At 40.7% G+C, this 13,091-nt stretch overlaps 1 protein-coding gene across 4 annotated transcripts in view; it reads right to left on the bottom strand.

The window, feature by feature from the left end:
- Positions 1–13,091, bottom strand: part of VIT (vitrin) — a 96,567-nt gene that overhangs the window by 68,096 nt on the left and 15,380 nt on the right. For all 4 annotated transcript variants that reach the window (XM_059188648.1, XM_059188649.1, XM_059188650.1 and 1 more), the window contains exon 2: positions 5,910–5,979. In XM_059188648.1, coding sequence (XP_059044631.1) covers positions 5,910–5,961 — 52 coding nt within the window. In that variant the 5' untranslated portion in view covers positions 5,962–5,979. The remainder of the gene's footprint in view (positions 1–5,909; positions 5,980–13,091) is intronic.

The following is a 13,091-nucleotide window of genomic DNA, read 5'->3' as shown; positions in this document are numbered from 1 at the left end:
TGGGATTGAGCCCCAAGTCAGACTCTCTGCTCAGCGGGGAGCCTGCTTCCTCCTCTCTCTCTGCCTGCCTCTCTGCCTACTTGTGATGTCTGTCTGACAAATAAATAAATAAAATCTTAAAAAAAAAAAAGGAAATTGTTATTTATCCTGAGATTATCTAGCTATTCTGTACCCATGACGCAGCTCCTGAATTATCCCCAGAATTATCCCCAATTATCCTCAGCTCGTGCTACTGCTGGACAGCTGACGTAGCATGTCCTGAGAGAACAGACACATGAAAGAGAACTGAGTAGGAACCACAGGTCTAGCCAAGTGGAATGAAGGCAGACATTTTTGAGGTGTTATTTACTTCTGGGGTTTGGGTGGATGTGAGTGTCCTGGAGGTCTAATTTTTATAGGAGTCTCTGTGTCATTTAACTCTGCGAAGACACGTCTTCATTTTATACACAAAAACAACGAATCCTAGAATATTTTAAAGAACAAATACTAAATAAATATGGAGAAGAAAATTAAGCAAGTTCATTAGAAGGAATAATTGAAATAGTCATACATTTGGGTATCAATTCTTCGGGAAAACCAAATACTGTCCTTCTGGGCCTCTGTGCCTGTGGCAAGTGGTTTCTGAGTCTCCATATCATTAGGACTATAAATATTTCAGTAAGACCACCCCATCACTTGCATTTGCTCACCCACGACCCTCCAGGCTGAAAACATGCATAGCTGGGTTCAGTTTTACCACAGTGGTTAATAAAGTCATTATTTTCAATGGTACACATTGGCCCACTCCTCAGCTTGGAATCTTGTTAATTAAAACTCCCCAGAAACCACTCCTCAAGGGGAGGGCTGGTCAATAAGGCTGAAAATGTGCTTGTGCCCTGGAGTCTTCATTCCTTGACTGTAAGGCTTCTCTTGCTATGCTGAAGTGGTGAATTGAGTATTGAATTTGGGAAACGGAAAAATCAGTCTGGTGTCGCTTTTCTTGGGAAGCCAGGCAGAGCACAGGGATGGATGGCTGATTCTCACTTCAAAGTACAAAGTGGACCACAGGTCTGAAATCCAGTCCCTTCTGGCAACTGAGGCCATTAGTGTCTAGAAGGCTTGAGGAAATTAAATCTAGAGTCCGAAGTTCTAAGGCAATCATGGTTTATGCAATTTGCAGCAATACTTCTCAACTGTTTAAAAATCAGTGTTCTAGTTTTGAACAACATTGACTAAAGTTCCCTTCCTTTGACATCAGTGCTTGAAATTTCAAAATAAGCTGAATGTTGAAATTACTTTTTCAGATAAAAGATCTCCTTCCACTTCTCACTCTCTTCCTCTCTAGAGTAGCCATCAGTAGCGTTAAGATGGAGGAGGCGTAATTGTTTTAGAATTAAATAAATGATCCCCCAGATAGCTTATAGATAAAGAAATGCAAGTGAATGAGCTTAAAACAACATTCAATCTCATTAATGATAAAAATTGCAAGCCAGAGCCAAACCCAGGGGTAGTTTCCCATATTATGTCAGTAAATACTGAAAACAAGATGATACTTAATCTTGGCATGGATTTGAGATTAGGGCATTTAGGTACACTGTTGGTGAAGTTTAAGAAGGTGGAGTCATTCTGGAAAGCTATTTGGTAATATATTTCAACAGCCCTAAAAAGAGTTATATTCTTTGTCCTAGGAAATATACCTCTAGGAATATATCCCAAATTATAATTAGAGATATAGACAAAAACTTATGTAAAAAATGTTCACTAAACATTATTTATAATGATAGTCTGGAAATAATGAAATGCTGGAAATGTCCCAACAGTAGGGGTACCCTGAGCGTTTACTACAAATGATGTGTTAAAGAATATTAAACAAACTGGCAAGTGCTCAGCTCTAACCTGAAGAATGATTCTGACAAAATTAGAATATATCCAGAGAGAAATAAGTGGAACAAACATACCAAAATGTTTGTAATGATGGCATTGTCGTTTCCATTTTTATTTTGTATATTTTTGCCATTTTATAGTATTTTTCATATATAAATCCCATATTTTATAAAGAATATGTTTCTTTTACAATTAAAAAAAGACAAGATAAACTGTTTTTTTAACTGGGTTATATTGAAATCCCATAGATTTATGAAAATGAAAAGGGCTACCAAAATCATCAGTATGGTTAATCAGCACTCCTATCCCACTCTTCTGGCCAGTCATGAATTATCATCAGAATTCACTTACTTTCAAGAAAGATATGAAGTGCCATGACATCTAATCAATGATCAAATCAAGAAGTTCTTACTGAAAACTTATTATGTGTCTACAACTTTTATAGAAATGCCTCCGTGTACCCCATAAACTCCAGGGCCCCTCAGGATACTAACTCTAGTGGTATTGACAAGGACTCTCTCCTTGACCAAACTCTAATGGGGCTCCTCCAAGCCCTCTTTCCAACTGGACTTTGACACTGGGCTTCAGTGTTCCTCCTTGTTGGTCCTGCATCACCCGGTTTTAGCAAGAATCCTATTTAGAGAGAATCCCCCACCCTTGATAGATATCTGATCACCCTGGTCTGCCTTTAGCAAGAATCATGTCAGATAGGTTTAGCAAGAATCCTCCACCCTTGATGTCTTCTCTCAGTAATTTCCAACCACCGACCCCCTGCAACCTGCTTCTCAGATATAAATCTCCATGTCCCTTGTTATATTTGGAATTGAGCCCATTTCTACAGTGAGATCTCCTCGATTGGAGTAGTTCCTGATTAAAATCTATATTTACCACTTTAAACACTCTCCAGCTCTGCTTCTCTTTAAGTGTCCACAGTGCCTTCCTGAAAACTGATTTACAAAGCAGATCATTTTAAAGCAGTTCAAATTTCCCCCAGGCTTTTTAAAAAAATTCTTTTTTTTTTTTTAAGATTGTATTTATTTATTTGACAGAGAGAGAGCACAAGTAGGCAGAGCAGCAGGCAGAGAGAGATGGGGAAGCAGGCTCCCCATTGAGCAGAGAACCCGGTGCGGGGCCCTATTCCAGGACCCTGAGATCATGACCTGAACCAAAGGCAGAGGCTTAACCCACTGAGCCACCCAGGCACCCCTCCCCCACGCTTTAATTTCATATTATGTACTCAATGAAACATCTAACGTCATATAAATCAGAGCTTCATAGCAAAGACAGGACGACTTGTTCTCTACAATCATGTAAATTATAAAATTATACTTCAAAACACAGAATATTAAAGCTGGGAAGAGCTTTGTAGGTTATCCTTTTATTTTATTAAAAAAAAAGACACAAAGGTCAAGGTTAACACCTTGGCTAAAGCTGCAGGTCTTTGGGGCAAAAGCTGGAACCAGATTGCAAGTTTGCTGACTACTGCCTTAGCCCATTTATTCCACTCACTCCCCATAAGCACAGTTGTTGATTACACACAGTGCTCCAAAGACAGTGGCATAAAACTCTGCTGTATCATAAATTTGAGGATGTCTTAAACATGCTAGCTCTGATATATATTGAATACTTAATTGACATTAATTAAGGGGGGATCATTGGACGGTACTGTGTGATATTTGATTTGTAGTATATATACACCCACACATTGGAATTAGGTGCACAGTTGGACTCTGATTCCTTACAAATCTAGCATCCCTAAGAATAATTTATTTTACAATATTTCTTGAGTGCCTATGAGATGTGCTCAGCATTGAAAATGCAGGACACAGCTCCTGCCAGCTGCCCTCAGTGAGTTCACAGCTCTGGGGGAGCCTGCCGAGTGGAAAGGGGAACATGACACAGCTATAATGAGAATCAATACAGGGCACCACAGAAGCCCTTAGGAAGATGGCCTGATCAAATGGGGGAGGGGGTGGTGGAAGGAAGCTTCCCCAGGACGAGTAGGGCTTGTGGGGGGTGTGGGAGTGAGAGGAAGATCATTCCGGGCAAGGGACCCAGCATGGTCAAAGGCCTGAAGGGGAAAAATGATGTGAGCCCTGAGGGACGGAGAAGGTCAGTACTTTTCAGTTCCTCAGAAGCTGGAGTGGGCTCTGTGGGGAGAAGGAGAGCAGAAGACAGCAAGGGGAGCCATATCAGGAAGGTCTTCCCAGCAAGCAAGATACTTTTAGAGTTATAGGTCCCATCCCAAAGACAAAGGGGAACCACGGAGGAGTTTAAGTCAAAAGTGGTGATCCGACGTGTTCTTTAGAGAGATTAATTGGGGTGTGGTTGAGAAGGAGTTGGAGGGGTCAGGATTTGGGGCAGGGAGGCTGTCCCAGTACTGAGGAGAGTGACAGGGAAATGGCCCTGGGATGGAGACAAGCAGTTGAGTAAGAGAGATGCTGGGGAGACAGACATGTGAGCACAGAGAGGGAATTGTGTGACAGGAATCTCCTTTACTGGCTCTGATTTCTTACCTTCTGAATGTGCAGCCCTGAGGGGAGAGAGTTCTGCAGAAAGACAGGTTGTGAGAGTCTGGGGACAAGGAAGGACAGTCAAGTGTCCCTTCTTGGTTCTGTCATATGGGGGACATGCAGAGTATGAAATGGCCTCGGGGTTTGCTGGCTTTGTGTGTTTTACAGCAGCTAAAGTTTTTCTATTCCTGACTCCCCACCTGCCCTACATAAGAAACACTAACCAGTTGGGCAGTATGGGAGGGGAGAGCCTCTCAACGGGCAAACTGGAAATGAAGGGGCTTGAGCTTAGCAGGTTGGCGGGCGGTCTGGACTGGAAGCCACAGGGTCTCTCCGACTCCTGGTCTAGGCTCCTTCCACCCCGTGAGAGCCCTGTTGCCTTCCCTGTGTCTCCTCTTTCTCTTCTGTTCCCTAACTCTGCTGCAGAGACCTCCTCTACACAGACCTGGAACGTTCTGACTATATTCTGCATTGAATTTTGTCCCTTCTAAATTCATTGGTTGAAGTCCCAGCCCTCAAAACCCAATGTGACCTCATTTTGAAATAGATGTAATTGTTTAAGTTCTGATGAGGTTGTACTAGAGTAGGTTGGGCTCCTAATCCCCTATGACTAGTGTTATAAGAAAAGGAAATTTGGACACAAACAGATACTCATCCAACTGAGGAAGAACGCTGCGTGAAGATGGTGGCAGAGATGCCAAGACATGCCAAAGATGGCCGCCAAACCTCCCGAAGGAGAGGGGCATGGAGCACAGGCTCCATCACAGCCCTCTGAAGAAACCAACCCTGCTGACACTTTGGTTTTGGACTTCTAGCTTTCAGGACTGTGAGAGGATAAAACTGCACTGTTTCAAGCCACTCAGCCTGTGGTATTTTGTCATGGCACCCTAGCAAACGAATACAATGTCCAAAAAGTCTTCGCACCCTACCCTGGTAGGAGTAAGGCAGTGATTCCCATAGGGTTGCTCTCTCCAACGTGGCCAGGGCACAGCGGGGGTCAAGATTAATAGATAATCACCCTTGGGCTTAATGCTAACCCCATCAATCCTTTTCTTTCCTGAAGCCCAACTGCGGCTCCTCCAGAGCCTACCTGAAATTGTGTTCTCTGCTGATAACGGGTGTGGGTTCCGTCTGTGAGAGCATGAGTCACCAGTGTACAAATAAGGACATGTCAGTGATGAGATTTTTTTTTTAATAAGCATTAAGATTTCTGAATTCAGAATCTGTAAATATATTCCATCTGAAACATTTGCTTGTTGCTGAAGAAGGCAAGATATGTGTGTGTATGTGTGTAACATGTACACACATGTGATACACAATTTTGCTTTATACAAGAATATATACACACGTACATCTTGAATTTGATCTATGCTTAACATTCTCACTTAAACATCTCTCTAAAATGTTTATCATAAAAAGATACACTGTACTGTTTATATGCTCTGTCTTGGTTTAAGCCTCTTCTTGGCAAGATTCTTTGGACCTTAGGAAAATGTTAAAAGCGTATCCAGATACACACATAAAAGTACTTACCAAGGAACATTTCAATAACAGATGCCTTCATAGTGAGGACAACAATCCCCATAAATATCAAAATGGCACCCTGGAGAGGAAGAAACAATAACACCATCATATTTCAGCCAAGAGTTCTGAACTGATACATGGAGTATAGGGAGGGGCCCCTTCATTTTGCTTCTTTCATTGCTCCCTGGGGTCTCCAGATTCCTCCAGCTTTCTCTAAGGAGCCCCCAGAGATGGCAGTGGCCCGACTCACTGGTACCCAGAGAGCCCGCATCCTCAGGTAGAAATCCCATTCTAGCCATCAGCCCCCGTTCTTCAGAGAAGTGAAGAATTGACTCCATAATTTTGGGAATAGGTTCAAGCCGTCTTCAGATTAGGACAAAAGCTATTCTTAGGTATTGAGAGACTCTTTTTATTTTTATTTATTTATTTATTTATTTATTTTAGATTTTATTTATTTATTTGACAGAGAGAGATCACAAGTAGGCAGAGAGGCAGGCGGGGGAGGGGGAGCAGGTTCCCCACTGAGCAGAGAGCCCGATGTGTGGCCCATCCCAGGACCCTGGGATCATGACCTGAGCCAAAGGCAGAGGCTTTAACCCACTGAGCCACCCAGGCGCCCCGAGAGACCCTTTTTAGATTACAGATAAACGATGCATTCATCATTCATGCAATAGTTTTTATTAAACTCCCATTACATGCCAGGTATTGTTAGGGAGGGGGTGATAAAAACTGAATGAAGAACTAGTTCTTGCTCTTAAAAGATTTACAGTTTACTACAAGTGGGAAAACATATATAGACACAAATAACCTTAACATTAGGAAGTGTGCAGGCTCCATAAGGGAGTATAGGGAGAGTTTATAGACCAGTGGTTCTCAAACTTTGATGCATATTAGGATCATCTGGGAGTTCTAAAAGACCCTGGTGCACGGGCTGTACCCCAGACCAGTTGAATCAGAATCTCTTAAGGTGGGATCTAGGCGTTAAGTTTTTAAAAGCTCCCTGGGTAATTCCAATGTGCTGACAAGTGTGAGATCCAGTGATTTAGCAAAGAGTTCCTAAATCTTACATGCATAGGAATCCCCTGGGGATCTTGTTAAAATGCAGATTCTAATCCAGTAGGCCTGGGAAAGTACCAGAGAGTCCCACCAAAGCCAGGGAATTTTATAGGAAGGAGAGATTATATCAGCCATGGGAAAAAGAGAAAGTCTCTTAGAGGGCATAGCAACTGGGTCAATTTTGAAAGGCAAACAGTTTGGACATGAAGAAACAGACGTGACCCCAAGTGGGAGGAACAGCATTGACAGGGGCTCAGGGTTTGGGAAGCAGAGTGGTTATGAAGATGCTGTTGATCTATATGGGGTTTCCTCCTTCTCTTGGGGCTGGGAGAAAACCCTAAAAGTTTTGTTCATCCTACCATTACTCACTACCTAGAGCATATACTTTGTACTCTATTTGGTCTCAAGTCTTCACAACAAGACAGTGTGGTAGATTTTATGATCCCTTCAGGAAATGAAGGCTTAGAAAAGTTACATGTCACTCCCCTGGTGACCCGACAGTCAGCAGGACGAGATTGGAGGTGGGAGTGGTGGGAAAAACCTGCCCTGGGCATGGACAACAAGGAAGAGCCTTGTCTGTAGAGAATTGAAAGCTTAAGGTTGGTCTGGTCTGCTTTTTATTACTTTTATAAGCTAGCAGTTCTAAGCAATGTCAAGGATAAAGCACGCCTACCTTCTGGGGTAGATGGCTCTCATTACATCCTCTCTGTCCAATGCCACCACTGTGGGGCTGAAATCTGGCATTCATACCCTACATGTCTCTATGCCCCATAGTGTCCTGCTGAATCTGCTCTCTGGGGGAAAAAATCCCCGACTTGTAATGTTTGTTGATTTCTGTGTGTAAATCTTCCATGGTTGATTTTGAAGCTGCCAAAGTAGAGAATTTGAAACATAATCTGGTACTAGCTACGTCCAGGGCAGGCTTATAGCCAGTATTTAGTTTCAGGACTATGTAGATTTTATTAACAAAAAGCAATTATCAAATTATGGTCGAAGTAGTAAAACAAGTACCTAATGCAATTAACTTAAATAAATCTGTTTAGTATATGAAAGATTTTATCACAAACAATTAAATTAGGCAGCAAGAGCAACCTCAGACAGAACTGATGATTTTGTTAATTTCCAGCAACAATTGCAATATGTTAAATTTCCTAATAAAGGTAGATGACTACTGGTTACATAATAGACAGATAATGTTTTTGGTTTCAAAAATAGAAATAAAACCATGCGTGCAATCTATTTGCAATTTGATGCTTAAGTAGCTGGGTTATATTTTAGAAATAGGATGATAACAAGTAACATATTTGTTTGTCTTTTCCTATTTTGAGACGCTCCAGAACAACTTACTTGTTTTCAGGCCTAAACAGTTACCTTTCTTCTAGCATAAATGCAGTACAGGAAATTGCCCCTCTGTCCCCCGCCTAAGCCAGCCCCACCAATCGCCTGTTACTGTTCAGCTTTGCAGATTTCAAGTCACCTTGACTTCTCCTTCTCTTTCTCCACATCTTCTCTCTCAGCCAAGCCTGTTGGCGCAACACTCATACTCTATCCAGAATCTGGCCCAATCTTCTCATTTCCCCATTGCCGTCTGCTCAGGCTATGCTTCCTGTCTCATGGATTACTGTAATCAGCCTCCCAACAAACGTCTCCTTCTCCCTCTGACTCCATGATCCACATAGCAGCCAGCATGACCTGGTTCAAAGTACATCAGTTCCCAGCATTCCTTAGATCAAAACTCTAACGTGGCTTCCCACCATACCCAGAATCAAAGCCAAAGTCTAGTCAAGTGGCTTATGACCTTATGTGGCTCCTGACCTCATTTCTCCCTCACCTATTAAGGTCTGGGCATACTGGTCTCCTGGCTGTTTCTAGAACACACATCTCAAGGTCTCTGCACTTACTGTTTCCTCTACCCGGATGCTCTTCCCCCAGATGAGAACATGATTAACTTCCTCATTTCTTCCAAGTCTTCGCTTCAATGTTACCATCTCTTGAGATGTCCCCTTACCACTTAGCTTAAGTTTGTAATCCGTCTCCTACCCACAACCAGCTGCTACACCCTATTTTTTCTACTATTTTTTTATGTTACTATCATCATTGACATACTTTATGGTTTAGGTATTTTATTTGTTTATTGTTTGTTTTCTCCACTAGAATGCAGGCTCCATGAGGGCAGGGATTTGTACTTTATTTTTTATGTGGTCAATAGATACACTTTGAATCAATGAGTGAGTAGCTAAGGCTCTCTCTCCTTTCCCTAGGAAATAAAAAGAGGAAAGAAAACAAAGACAATCTTATGAATACACTAAAAACTAGTGCATTGTACACTTTCAATTTTTGGCATGTGATTTATCTCTCAATAAACATTATCGATAGTCAACAAGCAGAGGGAAGATGGATTGCAGAGAGAAATGCTTGCAGATCTGTCTTACAACTTTAGGAGACATAAAGTATCTGATCTTTCCATGCTGGGATGGGTGGATAAAAACAAACAGGATTCCAGGAAACACTCTAACCCTGGAGGAATTATCACCCAAATGCTGACTCGCTCCTGATGGAACAGGACCAGAATCACTCTGATTTCTTGGAGTCAGAATGTTTTCAGACCTCTTTCTCACCACTTCAGTTTCTGTCCTAGCTAGGTCTAGTTTCTCATGCCTTGAAACAGAGAGGTGCCTTTTAAAATGTGTGTAAAAAAATTCAAACCCTCTTTTAACCATTACAGAGGTTGGGGATAAGGATGGCCACCACCCCTGTTAAGCAGTTGCTGCAGACTGTCCTGTGACACGAAGTTGTGGCATGCGCAGGAATGCTAGAGCCCTACATTCCCACGTGTTCACTGGGGTTTGAACAGAAACAAAATAATCAGAGTTTCCAAAAACTTGTGTTACTGATTGGAGAATTTATGGCTTGTGCCATAGGCTGTAAATATAGAGTCCCGAATATGAAGTTCTGTTGAGGCATGAGACTTGATTGTGAGATAAAAAGACATACCGATGCAAGTAGAGTAGACAGCCAATTTAATTCAGTCCTTTTTTTGCCCAGAGTTAGAAAAGAGCAAGTTGGTAATAAATAATAACATCACCTTATATTTATATGATTCTTCAGGGTTTTTTTCTCCCATTATTTTTTTTTTATTCGGATAAAATATACAAATGTAAAATGTACTGTCTAAACCACTTTTTAAGAGTACAGTTCAACAGGATTAAATACACTCTTAATGTGCCATCATTGGCGCCATCCATTTCTAGAACTCTTTTTGTCTTGTAAAACTGAAATTCCAACACATTAAATAAAAACTCTCCATTTCCCCTATCTCCCAAGCTCCTGGCAACCACCAGGCTGCATTCTGCCTCTAGGATTTTGACTCCTCTAAGTATTTCATTTAAGTGGAATCAAACAGTATTTGTTTTTTTGTGACTGGCCCAGGTCAAATAGAATAATGTTTTCAGGGCTCATCCATGTTGTAGCATATGTCAGAGTTTCTTTCTTTTTAAGACTGAATAATATTGCATTGCATATATAAACCATAGTTTACTTATCTGTTCATCTGCTGATGAACTCTTGGTTTGTGTCTACATTTTAGTTATTGTGAAAAATGTCGCTATAAACATGGATGTACAAATCTCTCTGAGACCCTGTTTTCTTTCTTATTTTATTTAAAGATTTCATTTACTTATTTGACAGAGAGATGCAGTGAAAGGAGGAACATAAGCAGAGGGACCAGCAGAGGGAGAGGGAGAAGCAGGCTTCCTGCCAAGCAGGGAGCCCAGTGTGGGACTCGATCCCAGGACCCTGGGATCATGACCTGAGCCAAAGGCAGACACTTAATGACTGAGCCACCCAGGTGCCCCAAGACCCTGCTTTCAATTCTTTTGTGATTATTATACCTCAGAAGGAAATCACTGGATTGTATGGTAGCTTTTTTTTTTTTTTTTAGTTTTTTGAGGAAACAGCGTACTGTTTTCAGAACAGCTGTGCCATTTTGCATTCCCACTAACAATGCTCAAGTCTTCCAGCATCAGAGTCTCACCAACACCTCCTATTTTCTGTCTCTTTTGGTAGTTGTCATTTTAACAGGTGTGGAGTGGCATCTCATTGCAGTTTTGATGTGCATTTCCCCCATAATTAGTGATGTTGAACATCTTTTTGAGTGCTTATTGGCTACTTGTCAATCTTTGGAAAAGGTCTATTCTAGTCCCTTGCCTAGTTTCAAATTACGTTGTTTTCTTGTTGAATTTAAGGGTTACCTATACTTTTTGGATATTAATCTCTTACCACATATGATTTGCAAATATTTTCTCCCATTTTTTTGTACTTTGTTTACAGTGTCTTGGATGCACAAAATTTTTAAATTTTCCTGAAGACTCATGTGTCTATTTTTCTTTTGTTGTCTATGCCCCTTGGGTGTCATATCTAAGAAATCACTGTCCACCCCAATGTCATACAGCATTTGTCCTCTGTTTTCTTCTAAGAGTTTTTTAGCTTTGGGTCTTACATTTAGATCTTTGATACATTTGAGTTAGTACTTGTTTAAGGTGTTAGGTAAGTGTCCAACTTTATTCTTTTGCATATGGATATCCTCTTCTCCCAGCACCATTTGTTGAAGAGAATATCTTTTCCTATTGAATGATCTTGACACTCTTGTCAAAAATCATTTGACCATAACATAAGGGTTAATTTTGGGCTCTCCATTCTATTCCATTGGTATATACGTCTACCTCTATGCCAGACTCACACTACTTCGATTACTATAGCTTTGTAGGAAGTTTTCTAACGGGAATTGTGCCTCTTCCAGCTTGCCTCTTCTTTTTAAAGACTGTTTTGGCTAATTGGTGTCCCTTGAGGTCCCATATAAATTTTTGGATGGGTTTTTCAATTTCCGCAGAAAACATCGTTGGGATTTTGATAGGTACTGTGTTGAATCTGTAGGTTGCTTTTGGTAGTATTAAGATCTTAACAATATGAAGTCTTCCAATTTATGAATATGGAATACATTTCTATTTATTTATGCCTTCTTTAGTTTCTTTCAGCAATGTTCTGTAGTTTTCATGGTACAAGTCTTTAATCTCCTTGGTTAAATTAATTCCCAAGAATTCTATTCTTTTTGATGCTATTGTAAATGGAATTGTCTTCATTTCCTTTTTAGATTGTTGTTCATGTATAGAGATGCAACTGAGTTTTTTTTTTTTAATATTTTTTAAAGGTTATTTATTTATTTATTTGACAGACAGAGATCACAAGTAGGCAGAGAGGCAGGCAGAGAGAGAGGGGGAGGCAGGCTCCCTGTTGAGCAGAGAGCCTGATGCTGGGCTTGATCCCAGGACCCTGGGATCATGACCTGAGCCGAAAGCAGAGGCTTTAACCCACTGAGCCACCCAGGCGCCCCGCAACTGAGTTTTTTGTGTTGATTTTGTATCCTACTACTTGACTGAATTAATTTATTTATTCTAACAACTTTTTTTCCCCATTTGAACAGTTTTATTGTGGAATCTTCAGGATTTTCTACATATAAGGTCATATCATCTGCAAACAGAGATAATTTTACTTCCTCCTTCTATTTTGGATGTCTTTTATTTACCTCTCTTGCCTAATTCCTCTGGCTAGAACTTCCAGTGCTCTATTGAATAGCAGTGGAGAGAACTGGTAGGCATCCTTGCCTTGCTTCTGATCTTAAAGGAGAAGCTTTCTGTCTTTCACTTTTGAGCCTGAGGTTTGCTGTGAGATTTCATATACAGTTTTTATTATGTTCAAGTTGTTTCCTTCTATTCCTAGTTTGTTGAGTGTTTTTATCATGGAAGGATGTTACATTTTGCCAAATGCTTTTTCTGTATCAGGTGAGATGATCATGTGTTTGTTTTTTCCCCTTCATTCTATTAGCACAGTGTATTACATTCATCGATTTTTGTGTATGTTCAAACATTGTGGCACTGCAGGAATAAATCCCATTTGGTCATGTTGTATAATTATTTTAATATGCTGCTGAATTCAATTTGCTAGTATTTTACAGAAGATTTTTACATCAATATTTATAAGAGATATTGTATTGATAGGGGACACTATAGTTTTCTTGTAGTGCCTTTGTCTGATTTGGTATCTTGGGTAATGCTACCCTCATAGGATAACTTAAGGAGT

The sequence above is a fragment of the Mustela lutreola genome, chromosome 9, assembly GCF_030435805.1.
Source record: "Mustela lutreola isolate mMusLut2 chromosome 9, mMusLut2.pri, whole genome shotgun sequence".
Classification (NCBI taxonomy): domain Eukaryota; kingdom Metazoa; phylum Chordata; class Mammalia; order Carnivora; family Mustelidae; genus Mustela; species Mustela lutreola.
Note: the sequence above shows the minus strand (reverse complement) of the source record. Positions and strands in the feature narration are given on the sequence as shown.